Here is a 17,173-nt window from a genome sequence, read left to right as displayed (position 1 = left end):
AAAATACGTGGAATCGTTATACATCGAAGTTGATCTGGGATTCCATGAATAGCTTGTTTCATGGACAGATCGTATTCAACAGAGGAACTGTCATTGGTGAAGCGTACACGTGGAGGGTTATAACATGGAAGACTTATGTCAGATGACATGTAGTAGAGATAAACTCTCATGAATTTTGACTGAGTATTCAGTTTGAGCATTTCTTCGAAGTTTTCGATAACGAGTGTGTTGCTCACCCCACACTTAATAAGTATTCTTAGCGAGAGCTCCCAGAATCGGTTCTGTAGTGGTAAAACCCCTGCCAGCACCTCCAGGCTCGCATTGTGAGTCGAATGCATACAACCTAGGGCGATACGCAAACAACGATATTGAATTCGTTCCAATTTAATAAGGTGGCTGTTTGCTGCTGAGAGAAAACAGAAAGAGCCATACTCTAGAACAGAGAGAATTGTTGTTTTATAGAGTTTTATGAGGTCTTCCGGGTGAGCACCCCACCATGTTCCGGTAATTGTTCGTAGAAAATTGATCCTTTGTTGGCATTTTTCCGTTAAATACCTAGTATGGGTTCGCCAAGTGCCTTTTGAATCAAACCAGACCCCAAGGTATTTTGAAGTCAAAGACTGGTCGATGTCTGTTCCCAATAGCTTAAGCTTTAGTTGGGCAGGATTCCGCTTCCTTGAAAATACAACCAGTTGAGTTTTTTGCGGCGCAAACTCGATCCCTAAATTTCTAGCCCAAGTGGATAGATTATCAAGGGAATTTTGCAATGGTCTTTGCAAGATTTCCGCTCGTGGGCCCTTCATAGAGACCACAGCATCATCTGCAAGTTGTCTAAGCGTGCATGGTTCTTCCAAACAGTTGTCAATATCTTTAACATAAAAATTATAAAGCAAGGGACTTAGACATGAGCCTTGGGGAAGACCCATATAGCTAATTCTGGAAGTTGTCAGTTGACCGAGAGTGAAGCTCATGTGTTTTTCTGACAACAGATTGTACAAGAAATTATTCAATATTCCAGGTAGTCCACTATTGTGCAGGCTTTCTGACAATATCTCTATGGAAACTGAATCAAAAGCGCCCTTAATATCCAAGAAAACCGAAGCCAATTGCTCCTTGTCAGCAAAAGCTAGTTGAATATCTGATGAAAGCAACGCTAGACAATCGTTTGTTCCTTTGCCCTTGCGAAAGCCAAATTGAGTACTGGAAAGCATGTTGTTTGATTCGACCCAGTGATCGAGTCGGGATAGGATCATTTTTTCTAACAATTTCCTTAAACATGATAACATAGCGATCGGGCGGTACGAATTATGATCAGACGCTGGTTTCCCAGGCTTTTGAATAGCTATTACTTTGACCTGTCTCCATTCAGATGGAACAATGTTGTGCTCCATGAATAAGTTGAACAGGTCAAGCAACCGTCTTTTAGCGATATCAGGGAGATTTTTAAGAAGATTGAACTTAATCATATCGCGTCCCGGAGAGGAGTTGTTTGATGAAAGAAGAGCCATAGAAAATTCCAGCATAGTGAATGGCCTGTCCAACGCATCGTCTCTCTGGGTTTCCCAAAATGGCGGTTGAGCTGGAACTGAGTCTGGACAGACCTTTTTTGCGAAGTTGAATATCCAACGATTGGAGTATTCGTCACTCTCATTTGAGGATGAGCGGTTTCGCATGTTGCGAGCCACTCTCCAAAGCGTCGTCATTGAAGTTTCTCGTGAGAGGCCATCGATGAAATGTCGCCAATAGCTACGCTTCTTCGCTTTAATAAGATTCTTCAGTCTTTTTTCGAGCTTCGAGTACTCTAAATAAAGTTCTGAGGTACCGTATCTACGAAAAGCTTTAAAGGCATTAGATTTTTCTCGATACAACTGAGTGCATTCATCATCCCAACCAGGTGTGGCTGGTCGTCTTTTGAAGGATGCACTTGGAACTCGTTGCTTTTGGGATTCTAATGCACTATTATAAATCAATTCTGATAGGAATCGATACTCATCCAACGGTGGGAGAGTGTTGAATGATTCGATACCGAAAGTTACCGCTGATGCAAATTTTTGCCAATCTATATTCCTAGTGAGGTCAAAAGGAACCTGAATTGACTGTTCTGACCTTTCAAAATTATTTCTGATAGAAGTTATTATGGGCAAGTGATCACTACCATGGGGATCATCGATAACCTTCCACATGCAATCGAATGATAGTGAACTTGAACCCAAAGACAGGTCAAGGCGGCTTTCTTTGCCGTCGGATGAAATACGTGTCACTTCACCTGTGTTTAAAATATTCAAGTTGAAATCATCGCATAAGTCATAGAAAATAGCCGCTCTATAATCGTCATAAGATTCGCCCCATCCAGTACCATAGGAGTTCATATCACCCAGTATTAAAGCCGGGAATGAGAGCATAGAGACTGCATTCCAAAGATGACGGCGGTTTATTGAAACTCTTGGAGGAATATAAACAGAAGCTACGCAAAGATCTTTACCCTTTACGTTTATTTGGCAAGCAACGATTTCTATGCCTGGATGAGTCGGGATGGGGATTCTGTAGAATGAATGGCACTTTTTGATCCCTAAAAGCACACCCCCGTAATTATCATCTCGATCCTGGCGTATAATGTTAAAGTCGTAGAAGTTAAGATCATCTTCAGAAGAAAGCCATGTTTCACAGAGTGCAAATATATCACAATCGGAATTGTGAAGCAAAAACTTAAATGTGTCTAATTTAGGTTTTAGACTATGACAGTTCCACTGTAGCACAGTGATCATATCTTGTACCTCACTTGATGAATTAGCCATCGAAAGATATGATCGAAGCAAGGAGGGGCCACGAGATAGTCAATTCCCGGAGATATTCTTCTATTGCGGGGAGAAAAAGGTCGAGTATGCCTCTGAATGAGTCTGAAACTCCGAGAGCATTACATATGCGATCCACCAGGGCCCTAAAAGTTATCAGTCCTCGCTTAGCCCGGGGCGTTTTCGAGGAAGAGCGAGGGACTTCAGTAGCATTTCTTTTGCTTTCTTGTCTAGAGCTTCTTTTCGAAGTGTATTTTATCTGTGGAGGCGGGGGCGGCAGATCTTTACTGCAACACGGAACGGAAGCATCAAAGACCTGTTTCTTCGGGTTTTTCAAATTTGCCCCACCTCCTTTGGAATTAGGCAAACTTCTGAGGGAAGATTTCAATACCTTACGGCGCAGTCCCGGAGAAGATGGAGACTTTCTTTTACCGGGTGCGTGTACCTCCGAAGAATCTCCCCCATCGGTTTCGTCGTCGTTCGCTTCATCGGAAGACAACTCTTGAAAAGAGTTACCAACTGGGATGGCTGATGAAGACTCTTTTGCAGGCGGATTCAAAGCTTTCACCATTTCCGCATACGTCTTCTTGGAGCGCTTCACAATTGAGCGACTCTCATTTCGAATGCGCTTTTTGTATGCCGGGCATTTTTGCAAGTCATGCAGATCCTTGCTACAGTAGCTGCATTTTTCAGCTTCCTGTGTGCAAGCATCTTCCAAGTGAGCTTGGTTGCATTTGCCACAACGGGGCTTGTTGTCGCAAAAGCTAGCACTGTGGCCAAGCTGCTTGCAGTTGGTACAATTGAATACCTTCGGCACGTAAAGACGCACTGGGTAAAAAACACTATCAATGCAAACAAATTTCGGGAGGACGGAACCAGGAAAAGTCACTCGAAACGAGGCTGACGGCGAAAAAACTTTCTTATTTCCTTCCATGGAAACTGATTGCAATTGTTTGCAATCCAGTATAGCCACATCAGGAATTGACCGGTTATCAAAAACACCTTTGCCAGTCTTAATGTCCTCACATGTCAGACTCGCGTCGATGATTTTCCCTTCCACCTCGACTTCTCGTGCCGGAATGTAGGTAAAGTATTCCACAGCAAAAGCCTCATGCTGAGCAATCTCATTCGCTGCTTTGTAACTAGGTGCAGTTACACGCAGCTTGGATTGCTTCACTTGGTGAATAACGGTCCCTGGATATTTACGCGTCAGCTCTCGAGAGATCGAGAGCACGTTCAAAATCTTATTTTTGCGCCGGAAATAGACAACCCAAGGCCCAGCCGAAGACGGTTGGTAAAACCGCGTTCGAGCAACGAGATCTTTTGGAGGCGTATCGCCTCCATCCGAATCGTCCATGCGGGAATAAATCCAACCGCAACCAAATCAACAAAAAATAAAAAAATGTGGAGAAAAAAAAAACGTTTGAAAAATATTAATTAATTAGTGGACTATTTTGTACACACCTCCCCTATACGGGCAAAAAATAATAATACTAATTAAAGAAGAAAGAAAAAAATATATAAAAAAAAAACTTAACCGATCAGTGGGCTATTTTGTACAAGCCTCCCCTATACGGGCAAAACTTGCACCGGGAGAGAGACAGAGGTGAAGCGAAAAACAACCTTGAACTTGTTTGTTCGGAAATGTAGAGCAATTCAATAGATATACAAATTGATACTTATCCGTATAGCAGCAGAACGTCCAAGCACCGTAGGTAGCAGACTGACCGAATCGCCTTCTGCTTCGATGTTGCTCTCGGTGCGGGAAAAAAAGTCAATCACCGTTGTGCCGGTGGTGATGACTTTTTTTTTGCGGTGGAACGATACTAGTTACACTAGTTCGCTTCCTTCGCAAAGCGCGATCGCCTAAGCACTTAAATGCACTAATAAGATTATTATTAACCGTCGAAACTAGACCAAAACCCACGCGGTCGGTGGGAGAAAAAGGCCAAATAAACTTTGCAACTTTGTGCCGTGCGATGAGACCGGGAACCTGTCAACCGACTCGTGCAAGCGCTAAGCAAGGAATGTTAGGCGGCACTGTCGTCAGATTGAGAACGCTACAAATTTGCCACTTTTTACACTTTGGCGCTAGTGTCGATATAGAAAATTGCCACTTGTCGCTAGCGTTGCTTTGTGTGCTAATGCATTTTGACGTTCACCAGTGACATCGTGTTGTGGAAACGAGTTTGTATGTCGGGCTGTCTGCGTTGGCGGCGCTGATGGTTGATTCGAACCTTTACACATGGTTCAGATGAAATTTTATTCGAGCCTCCATGTCTGTTCTCTGTGTATTTACATTGTTTATAGATTTTTTATTTATTTTTACAATAGGGTCTTGAATCCCTTTCCCAATTTCAGTACCAATCACTTAAATTTAGGCCAGAAACAAATGTTTACTCAATTTTTGAATAATTTTCGTTGGTTTAGATCCAAAAAACATGTTTTTACGGTTGTAGAGATTTTGTCTTACCCCTTGGTTTAAACTCATTTTTTTTGTTATATTTTGTTTTCCGAAATGTCAGATAGGAACAACCCCAATAGGCCTATTCACATGACGTATCAAATCAGCTGATCGGGAAGCACTTTGACAGTTCTTCTATGAAAATGACAGGCCCGTGTTAGCACCGGTCCTCCACCGATGTAAACAAATGCATAGACGGATCTGTCACATGAAAAGGCCTATAGGTGTTAAAATTAAAAGCCCGGAATTTTAATTTGGAGAATTTTGCAAGACATCTTTAAAACTAAAATATGTTTAGTGTGTAAGGAACTCATCGCTACGAAGACTCACTTCTCATTAGAAAGAAAGCCGACATCTTCATTCCTGTCATCAAGGACAGAGCAGTTGGATAAGGATGATGGAAGGAACCCCCCCACCCTTTACGACTACTATAAATGGATTGGCAAGATTTGGGGTTTAGTCGGTCTTTTAAGTTTAGTCCGGAGGAGTGATGAGCGAAATCACTTTAGGAAATTTACTAAAGAAGTGTTCCACGTGTTTGTAGTTAAAATAAACTATTGCTAATAGGTCAAAAGTTTATAAAAAGTGTTAAAACCTACAGCTGAAACGTCACAAACAGTTTAAAACTCACTGTTCGGCTATTCGCTATTTGGCTATACACTATTCCGCTATTCGCTATTCGGGTATTCAGTGATGTTATTCGCTATTCCATGTTTGGCGATTCGTTATTCGCTATTGGGCTATACACTATTCGCTATTTGCTATTGGGCTACTCACTAATCGGCTATTCGCTATTCGGCTGTTCGCTATTCGGCTATTCCCTGAGGTAATTATTCGTTCATTTAAAACCTTATGGCAATATATCTTTTTCGATCTGATTTTAGATTGCGCATCCCAGTTCACAAAATAGTATACTTAATTTGTCTGAGTATACCCCGGCAAAAACAATTCAGTGGACATAGAAATAAGGTTCGAAGCATTACAAATGGTTATATGTGCTATATTTGGTTTTATTTATTTTATTATTTTTAATACAATATTTTATTATTTTGAATACAACTTGTATTGTATTATTCTGCTCAAAACTGGCATAAAACAATAAAAGAAATCGAGAAATGTTTTTATTTTAAATTTTCTCTTAATGAATCATTTGAATTTCATCTGGAACGCATCGAATAACATTTATCTGATTTGGTATATAAATGCAATTTTCATACATTCTGATTTCCATATATGAATCAGATGGAAGTCATAAGATAAACATATTGAACTCTGTCTATGTGATTTTAATATATTTGTGGTGAATCTGAAGAAACATAGTAGGCCTGACGTTCAGACCGTCAGTTTGAAAAACTGAGATCTCTTAGTGAACACACGTTGTCAGTCGATATTATTTACTTTGCGAACTAAATATTAATAAACCCTAAGATAGTTGTTTATATATGCACAATTATAGAAATTAGTGAATAATATCACATGTATGTTATATGAAAAACAATATGGAAAAAAGCTAGGGTGCCGGTGCCATTAGTGGACTACCTAAGCTATAAAAAATCATAACTTAATAACGAAAAGCCTTAACAAAGATGTTTTGCGGCAACAGAAAGATTTCAACCTCTACTATATGGGAAAAATATAAAAAGAGTGATAAAATTATTTTTGGGCATAAAATCGCTTGAGCCACTATTGGTACACGTGTTCCAGTAGTTGCGCTAGTGCTCCAGTTTGGGAATGTTACAAGGAAATTTAAACAATATAGTTAATTTTTACATAGGTTTAACATTTTTCCCTTGGAACAGCAACTAATATCTTTCGAATGAAGCATAAAGCTCATCTCTGGGACTTTTCTTCATTTTTATACATCCATTTTAAAAACTGCTTCCATCCGTTGATCCACTACTGGAACACGACGGCAACTACTGGTGCATTTTGTAGCCATTTTTTTGCGTTAACTCATTATTTATTGACTTTAATAAAAAGCTGAAATATGGCAAATCGACTAAATTAGAGGCGATCTATCCACCAAAATAGCGCATGTCGTTTTACGAAAAATGTACGTTTTATTCCATAGTCCAATCTACTAATACTTTACAACCATTGGTACCGGCACCCTATGTTTTTAGTACTGTGACTTGAACATGATTAATTCTCAGAGTGTTGCTTCGCGTTGAAAAATGGGGTTAACCAAAGTGCAAAGTTTGTTTTTTGACCAACTTCGCCACGTCGCAACTCGATTCTCAATTCGAGTGGACGAAAGTACGGTGCTGCCATCTGGGAAAAGTTTGCGCGATGTGTGAAGCGTCGGAAATTTTACCCGGCAAGGTATAGGAAGCGAAATTTCAAATGCTCATAAACAATTAACTACAATAGTTATTTAAAATCTTTTCAGTATATGTTGATATACTTTTGATGGGCTACATTATAGGCATATAATTTTGAGTTTTATATTTTTTTCTCAATATGCTGCTGATTCTATAGTTGATCAATAGTCTAACCCCGTACACTTAACAGAATTTAATTAAAAAGTGTTTTGATTTTTTTTTTTTTTCAAAAATCGAACTTCGCACGTTGGTTCACCCATTTTTAGTCGCGAAGCAGTATATATGCTAGTTGATTGACTTTCGATGATTATTTGGTACGGCAACTCTTATAACCATTTGTAGTAATCTATTAGAAATAGGATGTAGGGATAAATGAAACAAATTTTTATATTTTAGATTTATTTTAACGATGGTTTCTATGAAATTTCTCGTGTTTTGTGTTTTGATTTTTTTTTTGGTATGGCTAGAAATGTGTAATGTTTTTGAACTATTTAACCAGATGGTGGTTTTTGTGCAGCAATTTTGTTGAAACTACTGTGTACAGTGCGTTAGTGTAATTTCAGGGTCCGATGGTTTCTAGAACCTTAAATAAAATACAATGGTAAGCAATACGTGTTTTCTGATATTCATAAATATATCATGCTTTACTTTGTAACCGTAAACACAGAGGCTGATTGTGCGTTAGATAGCGTATTGGCAGCAGTATCTTCATCAGCGATACCCTCAATATCTTCACGCTCCTCCTCTTCGTCGATAATACTGATGTCGTGTAGTGATGGTCGATGACTTCGTCGCCAGCCTGAAAAGGAGAATGGCCGATGTTTTGAATAGGGTCTTAAAGAATTCGTTGTTACAAAATTTACCTTCTGGGGGTTCCAGCATGGGTTTCGTCTTTTTCAGCAATTTTGTACCGCTAATGGAAATCAGCAAGGCTCCTAGAGGAGCGGATAGAATAATGCTAAGAATGCAGAAATTTTTCACTAATTCTGCATAGTGCTTTTCTTCCTCAGACCGATGTTGGGATGCAACTGCCTTTAATGCGACAGGGCCAAGAGCGGCCTGTACTGTTGCTTTCGACATCCATGAAATGGCGACGAATATCTGGAAATAAACAGAAAAATGAAAATGCTGTAGCTACTACTATCTTTAAATAGTTGAGAGTAAATTTCAAAGTTCTGATTTTTCATATTTGTTAGGACTAGATTTTTCACATAATAATTTATTAGGTAAAAAAACTTTCCAGCCAAAGTTAGAATCAGGTTGGAAATTTAAATTAAACAAACATATGCAATTTGAAATTGTTCTGGCAGTGCTTGCTATTGTTTCCTTATGTTTAAACATTTCATTACCTTTTCTTTTACGTTTAGTTTATCGCCGAATGCGATTCCAACAGTCACAGCGATTCGTACGATAATGCATACGTATATACAGCCAGTTCCGATTGCTACCATGTGTGGATCAAGCTCGCGAATCTGTAAAACAAAGGATAAGGATGAGTACTTCTATTTCTAGTGACTTATTCAGCACAATTTACCTTGATAGATGCACCAGTTATTCCAAACAATATGGGCTCGAATATCATCCAGAATATTTCGAATGCGGTTGAAACTGGATTATCTTCAAGATCCCATCCTTCTCCGCACCAAAAGCACGAAGCTGTGAATGCGGCAAACACAACACCAAGAGGACCAGCCCCTTCAAAGTGTATTTTTTCACTTCCGAATACGGCCAATAAGCCGCCCCCAAACAACATAAGTGTACGTATAGGAACTACATAGGCATCTCCTTTTTCCGGGACGTATTTACATAAGAAGCCCCAAAATATCCCAAATCCAAGACCTCCAAGAACGCAAACCGGAGCTTGGGCAATTTGGAAAGCTAATCCTTGTTGTGTGAACATAATGCTAGAAATGATGCCAAACACTGCTACTGATGCTGCGTCGTCAATACCGGCTACTGCAATGATCAATGTTGGGATTCCTTTGACGACACCATAACCTTTGGTTCTCAGTCTGAAGAGGCAAGGTACCACCACAGCCGGGGATACTGCAGAAATGATGGAGCCTAACATCATGGCCCAAATCCATGGAAGGTCGAGTAGATAATGCGTCAAAACTCCTATCAATACGAACTCTACAGTCCACGGAATGAGACCTAACTTTAAGATGGTGACGTACACTTTTTTGAATGCTTTTGGGTCCATTTCCAACCCAGCTCGTGTCAGGATAATAACCAACGCAAATTTTCTGAGTTCAGCAGTAACTTTTGTAAATTCACCATCGAGATTGACCCATCCAACATTCTACAATAGAAAGAGTTGATATTATATTTATAGATGAGTTATAAACTAAACACTGTACCTGAAATAAAAGGCCAACCAAAAGCATTCCGATAAGGCGGGGTAATGTGGTAAGTGATATGAGAAAACCTCCAAAATTAGCTGCTACAGTCAATACCGCCAATTGGAATAGTTGACCACCAGGCGCTGCCGAATCTCCAATTATAACGTACGCGGTTGTCCATAATAGTAATCCTGTATTTCGATATTATTTGATTAGTTTTTAATGTTGTCATTCATGAAGAGAATATGGGGCTTCTGGATGGAGTTACATATTTCTCAGGAGCACATGAATGTACAAACAAGTGTCCTGTCAAACCATCTCTCAGCTCAGTTGTTTACAATTTGTGTTGGAACATGATTGGCGATCAAAAGTAAGGTTAGGTTGCGAAAGTTTTTCAAAATGAAATGAACATTTACGGTTTCCTGTACTTTAAATTGCAAAAATCTTGTCAGTTGAATGATTGTGGTGATTTTTCTTCCAACGTTATCACAAGAAATTTTGGTAAAGATGCACTAATCCCTATTCTAGAAGAGCGCCATCTACGCATTTTAGCTTTGCGTTAGATCACCAATACATATGTGTGGTACACATAATTAGGGTTCATTTCATTACTTATTAAAATAATGTGTATGCGTCTATGAATTCCATCATTTGTAGTCATTAAGCTTATGAGGTCAAAACATGAATAAAATGATAGCTCTTTTAAATATTTAGGTTCACTGAAAGCTTAAATTGAAATAAATAAGAACAAAAACCAACACATATAGATAAATTTATTTCATCATCGTATCGTCATACGTAGCCATTGCACTATAGTTGAAACCGATAAAGAGCAGTAATCATGATTACATCCCTTGTAATTCTATGGTAGAAAAGCCATCGGACAGCACCAAGAAACTGACGTGTTCGACTTTTTGCGTTTTCCTCTGTCTTAAATCGGTCAGTTTGATTCGCATGAGCAGAAACCATTTGTGCAGCATTTTCTTGATGGAAAATATCTTAAAACACAAATTTTATTTGTTGACTCTTCAAACTCACAAGATGATAATTTCTATGCCGGTTTACAAAATAGTTGATTGGGTCTGATTTGACTGTCGTTGTTTATTCGTTCATCCTCTATATACGAGGTACAGTCGACTCTCCACATCTCGATGTTCTACATCTCGATATCTCTCCCTATGTCGATGATTGTTTCGGTCCCTTCATTCTGCATACATGTTCACTATCCATATCTCGATATCCTCCTTATCTTGATATCTCCCTATCTAAATGTGATTTTCATTCCCGATTTTCTCACCCTATGCCGATATGCCCATTATCAAAGGTTACTAGACTTGATTTTAGGGGCTCAAAACACTTTGTGAAGATGAAATGACGTCTGTTCGGTTTTCAATTTTCCTGGTAACGGAGTGATTTTCAATCTAGTATTCATTAAAAAATTGTTCTAAGGACTGTTCATTTTATAAAGTGGACACCTAGTGCATGCTGTATCTTTTTAATTTATCAATGCAATTTCAATCGGTTTTCGGCACATCGTTCGACTAGTATTGTACAATGTTGTGATAATAAAAATTCTCTAAAATAATTAAATTTCACACGAATATGGAACAACGATTGAAACGGTCGATTTTTGGAGATTATCAAAATCAACGTTTGTTAGAAATTAGCTGCAAAATTCGACAATTTATATTTTTTATTTTCAAAAAAGGCTTCTTCTTCGAAAGTATCATCAATCACAAGTCTGATGGAAAAAATCAAGTTATTTTTGGAGCAACAATTTTACAGATATAATAAAATCACTTTTGAATTTGAAGGGAATTGATATGAGTAGAATTTTTTGATTGAAAGTAAATCCTGGGGGAAGTGCTAATATAATATTAATATGAAAAATAACTTACGCTTTCATAGAGTTACTTATTTAGTCCCCACGTCACATTTAAAGCACAATAGAAACACAATTGCTTTATTCTCAGAGGACCTTTCAAAGTACATTGACAATCATCAAAATTGGCAACACTGCTGTAAAAAAAGTCGATTTTATTTTCCACATATTATTTTCATAATATGTTATTCTGAGATTACCAATTGAAATATTTGGAGGAAACCGTTTATAATTTGCTGTAGATCGATAAATATGCATACATGATTTTAAAAGTATGAGACTTTTTAGTAAACCTACCATAAACAGTAAAATTTATTCTTAACACTGTGGTTTAAACTCACTATTTAGCTCTCGTTTATACAAATATAGTTTCTTTAATAATCCAAACTAGTTTTGAACACGCTTTTTACTTTTCTCTTTTGCTGGGAGTGAAAGGATGGAGTATCAGCAAATTTGGCCATAAATGGGTAAATCACTAAAGTTACCTAATGTCAGAGAATTGTGGAATATAATTGATTTTTTTAAAGCTATACCTTTAATAGAATAGTAAAGGATGCAAACAAACAATTTGTTCAAAAAAATTAGGATTTTTGTTTTGCGAAAAATAATGTTAAACTTTGACGAACAGCTTTCCTTAGGAGTTTTTGGAAAAACTATATAGCTCTTCAACCAAAAGCATTTTCTAAGATCTTATATTTTCATAGCATTGTAGAATAATAGTTGAACGATGCACAGAAAACCGATTACGGTTTTATCAATAAATAAAAAAGTTATAGCATAAACAAAGTGTCCATTTTATAAAATGAACAGTCCTTATGTCTCGATCTCTCCCTATCTCGATGGTCCCTTCGATATCGAGATGTGGAGAGGTGACTGTATATGTGAAACTTCATAGATTTTGACTATGTGGGTTTAAACACATTTTTGATTCACAATAGTGAACTTCATTTATATACATTTAATGTGGGGCAGTCTTGAATAATTATGGTGTCAAGACACATAGATAAAAGTATTACAATTTTTGCAGTGTAGTGTGCTGTGCTAGCCGAAGTCTCTCGAAAATTCAGCAAGCGTGCACTTGATGATGTGCTTTCGAAGACTCGTCTCATGCGCTGCTTAGTAACGAAGAGCATCTACAACTATTTACGCCTCATTATGCAGGTGTCTAGATGGTCTACCTACAGGATACGGTCAAAGACTTTCGATCCAAAATTTACAATTTCGATCCGTGTTGAAAACTTATTTCATCTTTTAAATTATTGCGCTGAGTTTTAAACAGCACATGTGACGGAGCGCTTGCGACTGCATCAGAACACATCTCAAGAAAAAATAGGCGCATCAATAAAGGTCTCACAATGTACAGCGCTCCCGTGCGCCTGCAAGCAATGTGACTCCTGCACATAAGGCTTTTAAAGCACGTGCACAGTAACTCTACTTGAACATTATGAACATTTGTATGAGAACACAACTTTAAACTAAGCGCTATTTTCTCAATGCCTACTTATTCCATATGGGACAATTATACTTTTATGGGCAGCATACGTGATAATTTAATTGGCTTCAAATGTTTAATCATTTTGTGTATTTTATTATTGTTTTTATCTAGTATATCTTGATGTTAAAACATTCAAAGGTTTTTCAAAATGTGAAAGTTTTCGAGAATTCACATATGACCAAATAGAGAACCACTATAACTGGTACACTTTTCCAACTATTGTCACCGATATGTTGGTGATATTATAATAAGGTTTGCGCTATGAACCACGAAGCTTAAAAGCTTGGTTGATATGCTAATTATTTTTTCGTGGAAGTTTTTAAATCTCGACAAAAAAAATTGAATTGTTTTTACTTTGTTTTATTATTTTTACTTGTATTCACTTATTTGTGCAATGCTTCTTCTTATTCTTCTTTCTAGTGTTTCGTTTCAATTGGGACAGAGTCTACTTTTCAGCTTAGTGTGTTCTTATGATCTTACACAGTTATTAATTAAGCCAAATGACCATTTTTTTGGAATAAGCACAAAAATATTCTATGCCTTCACGGAGAACAAAATATGGTGTTCGTAATCATTTTTCCAGTCAAGTTAACTATATTTTTAAGGTTAATTTAGAGATAACTAAAAATATAGTTGATTATACAACATATTGTTGAAAAAAACTAAACCGTATAGTTGTTGACAACTAATTTTTTTTACTGAATTTACATACGTCAAACGTCAAAATTCAACTATAATTTAGTAGACTTAAAGTAAATTTAATTGAGTTTATAATATTTTGCAATGTTTGACGGTTATAACAAAAAGGATCCTCGCTCCAGTCCTCTTTTTGGATTGCATTTAGGTCCCATAACAACTGTGCAAAATTTCAGCTCGATTGGTAAAACTTTATTTACGCGCCAGTCGTTCAAAGTTTGTATGGGATTTACTATGGGAAAACATACTTTTGCAAAGAAAAATCGCCAGAGGTCGCGCATTGACCTCTATAAAAATACTGAACACAGATCTCGATATTTCTACGACGAACAACATTGTCGAAGACCCCAAAGCAATCCGATGCTTGTGAAAAAAGTTATTAAACAAATACTATTTGTAAATTTTGCCCAATTTTGTTATTATTGTTATTCCTTTACGTGTTAATCAACGTCGACTTGCAAATAGGTTTTCATTATTCAATTTTTTTATTTAACTTTTTTCACAAGTGTCAGATTGTTTCGCGGTCTTCGGTAATATTCTTCATCGTAGAAATACCTATCGAGGTCTGCGTTCAGAATTTTTATGGAGGTCAAGGGGCGACCTCTGGCGATTTTTCTTTGCAAAAGTATGTTTTCCCACAGTAAATCCCATACAAACTTTGAACGGCTGGCGCATAAATATAGTTTCACCGATCGAGATGAAATTTTGCACAGTTGTTATGGGACCTAAATGCAATCCAAAAAGTGGACTGGAGCGAGGATCTAAATTTTGTCCCACACTAGGGGTCATCTTATCACCTACACTATTCCTTACAAGTTAAAAGTAAGTAGATTTGTGAGCATGACTTGAAGTCTAGGAATGTGAATGTTTTCGGATAGTGGTAATTATCCAAATTATAATTAATATAGGTACAAGTGGATAGCTGAATCAATGAAGTGTGTGTATTTGATTTGACGTTAATTTAGTGTTGGCGTAAGCTAATTTTACTTCGAGACAACTAATTGTGCGTAAGTAAAAATGATTAACGAGATAGTTGTCTCAACATAAAGAAATTCTTCTGCATATTGGGAAGTCGAGAAAATTTCCTTCAGAGAAAATATCGCATAAATCAGCACAAACATCTCACAAATGTAATGGTTGCCAGGAATTCACTAGTATCTCACTTATGATCTGCTCAAAATTGTGAAGATTTCAACAAGAATATGTGGAAATTAGAAATTCGCTTATTCTTTCAATCTTTTGCGAAAGAAATTGCAAGGAATTCTTCAAGAGTTTGTGCCAAGAAACAAACTAGGTTTACTCAAAGAATCTCATCAAGCCTCTGTGAAGTATTTTATCATGAATTTACCAGGAAGATTCTATGAAGATCTTGTACACAGCAAACAAATCTTAATATGCCGTAACGGAATCTTTCGAAACGTACTCAATAATTCCTTGTTATAATTAAACCATCGTAGAATAACATCAACATGATGCGTTAGTATATTAAATTTGTTTTATTACATGCCAACACACATCAAATTGAATCAGAATTAATTGCAAAGGATAAACCTACGTTCGTTCAGATGTTTCATTGCGTTCAAAGCGTCAAATGATGAACATATTATGAGATGATATTATTTGCATGAACTGTAACATTGCTGGTAATGCTTATGATTTAGAGCGTGTTGATGTCAAATGGCAGTTCTGGCAATTGTACGTTCTCAGTGCACACAAACCTGAAATAAGCAACGTTTTCGCGATGTTCGAACAAGTATATGAATAAAAATCGATTTAGTTAGTTCTACGGCATATACCTACGGCTCTCTCGTTTAGCAATATCAGGTGTTTAAATTGTAGTTATTTAGAAATGAACAACTTTGACTAAAAAATATTATATTAATTAAAAGAATGAAAACGAGTTAAAATCCAGCATGCTACATTTTTACATAACTTTTTCATTACATCGACTTTCTGCGTTTTTTCCACATTACATTCCCTAAATTACATAGAAATTGTATCTACATTAGTTTCAAATGTTGCAAATGAAAGGAAATATTGCATCACATTTGCGACGCAGATAATGTACATACATCTAAAATAAATTGATATTACACATTATTTTTTGCGGTGCAAAAATCTGTAGAAGATTGCTGCAGAAAAACAAAAAAAAATCTTGCCAGAAATCTGTCGACTATTAGTGAGAAGTTGACTGCAAACTTTGGAACAATGATTTGAATCACTGTTTTATTGATTCTAAATAGTTTTCAGATTTTTTCGAAAACAAATTCCAAAGAGTCTAGGACTACCCAAGGAGGCACAAATAACTCGTCATATCTCATTCATGTTGTAAGTATTGGAGCATTCAGTTTAAACTTTAAAGTTTTCTTTACTATAGGCTAGTTCATCACTGACATGAGAGTCTCGAACTAGCTATGTTGACCCCAAATTTTTACACGGAAGTGTAGCAGTAATTTTTCACGTTATTTGTACTTACCAATTAAAATTATGGAAATTATTCTAGCAAATTGTCTATAGGGTGGGCATAGAGGATAGGGGCAAACTTTTTGCCATCCAGGTGGTTCCCACGATGGTGTACTGTATTCTACTCTACATCGCATGCACAGCGAATAGATCCATGACTGTTCTATGTGTGCATTCTGCTGCCCAGTTTCATATTCTTGATTGATTTTTGCTAACACCTCCTCGGAAAACGACTGTTTTTTGGTTCTGTTCACTTCTCCATTCACTCTTTGCTCTGTGGATAAAAACGAAAGCTTATGGACTTCATATGGTTTAACAAAATATTTAAAAGGTATCGTACCATAGCTGTTAACTGCTGCACTGTCGACATTGTGTGAATGATGAAGGTTGCTTTTCCGTCTCACTGGTCCATCTTCTGAATGACTGGAATGCTGCCGGGTAAAATGTATGATAATTATTTCCAATAGAATAACCAGATATAAGGCGAAATCTAACCTGAGATATTTTTCGTTTAGTATTTGGTTCGAAGCCCAAGTTATCGTGACCCATCCTGCTCTCCATAACAGGATCTGTGATTATACTGACACGGCGTTTAGGTTCGTTGGATATGACGCCATCGTCATTCCCTGGCATCTTCAAACTATAAAATAATGTTTTTATGTTGTTAGTGTTTCGTACTTTAAAAAGAAAAGTTTGAAAAGCATGTTTCCCATAATAT

The 17,173-nt window shown here is 37.1% G+C and overlaps 1 protein-coding gene across 3 annotated transcripts in view; it reads right to left on the bottom strand.

The window, feature by feature from the left end:
* Positions 1 to 7,985: 7,985 nt before the first annotated feature.
* Positions 7,986 to 17,173, bottom strand: part of LOC5574378 (sodium/hydrogen exchanger 9B2) — a 51,763-nt gene continuing 42,575 nt past the window's right edge. For all 3 annotated transcript variants that reach the window (XM_021844388.1, XM_021844387.1, XM_021844389.1), the window contains exons 2-10: positions 16,951 to 17,095; positions 16,796 to 16,886; positions 16,469 to 16,729; positions 9,938 to 10,110; positions 9,112 to 9,879; positions 8,927 to 9,049; positions 8,441 to 8,678; positions 8,226 to 8,376; positions 7,986 to 8,160 (exon numbers count right to left, since the gene is read on the bottom strand). In XM_021844388.1, the coding sequence (XP_021700080.1) occupies positions 8,154 to 8,160; positions 8,226 to 8,376; positions 8,441 to 8,678; positions 8,927 to 9,049; positions 9,112 to 9,879; positions 9,938 to 10,110; positions 16,469 to 16,729; positions 16,796 to 16,886; positions 16,951 to 17,088 (1,950 nt within the window). In that variant the 5' untranslated portion in view covers positions 17,089 to 17,095 and the 3' untranslated portion in view covers positions 7,986 to 8,153. The remainder of the gene's footprint in view (positions 8,161 to 8,225; positions 8,377 to 8,440; positions 8,679 to 8,926; positions 9,050 to 9,111; positions 9,880 to 9,937; positions 10,111 to 16,468; positions 16,730 to 16,795; positions 16,887 to 16,950; positions 17,096 to 17,173) is intronic.

This window comes from Aedes aegypti, chromosome 2 (genome assembly GCF_002204515.2).
Source record: "Aedes aegypti strain LVP_AGWG chromosome 2, AaegL5.0 Primary Assembly, whole genome shotgun sequence".
Lineage (NCBI taxonomy): Eukaryota > Metazoa > Arthropoda > Insecta > Diptera > Culicidae > Aedes > Aedes aegypti.
This window is presented reverse-complemented; position numbering and strand designations above follow the sequence as displayed.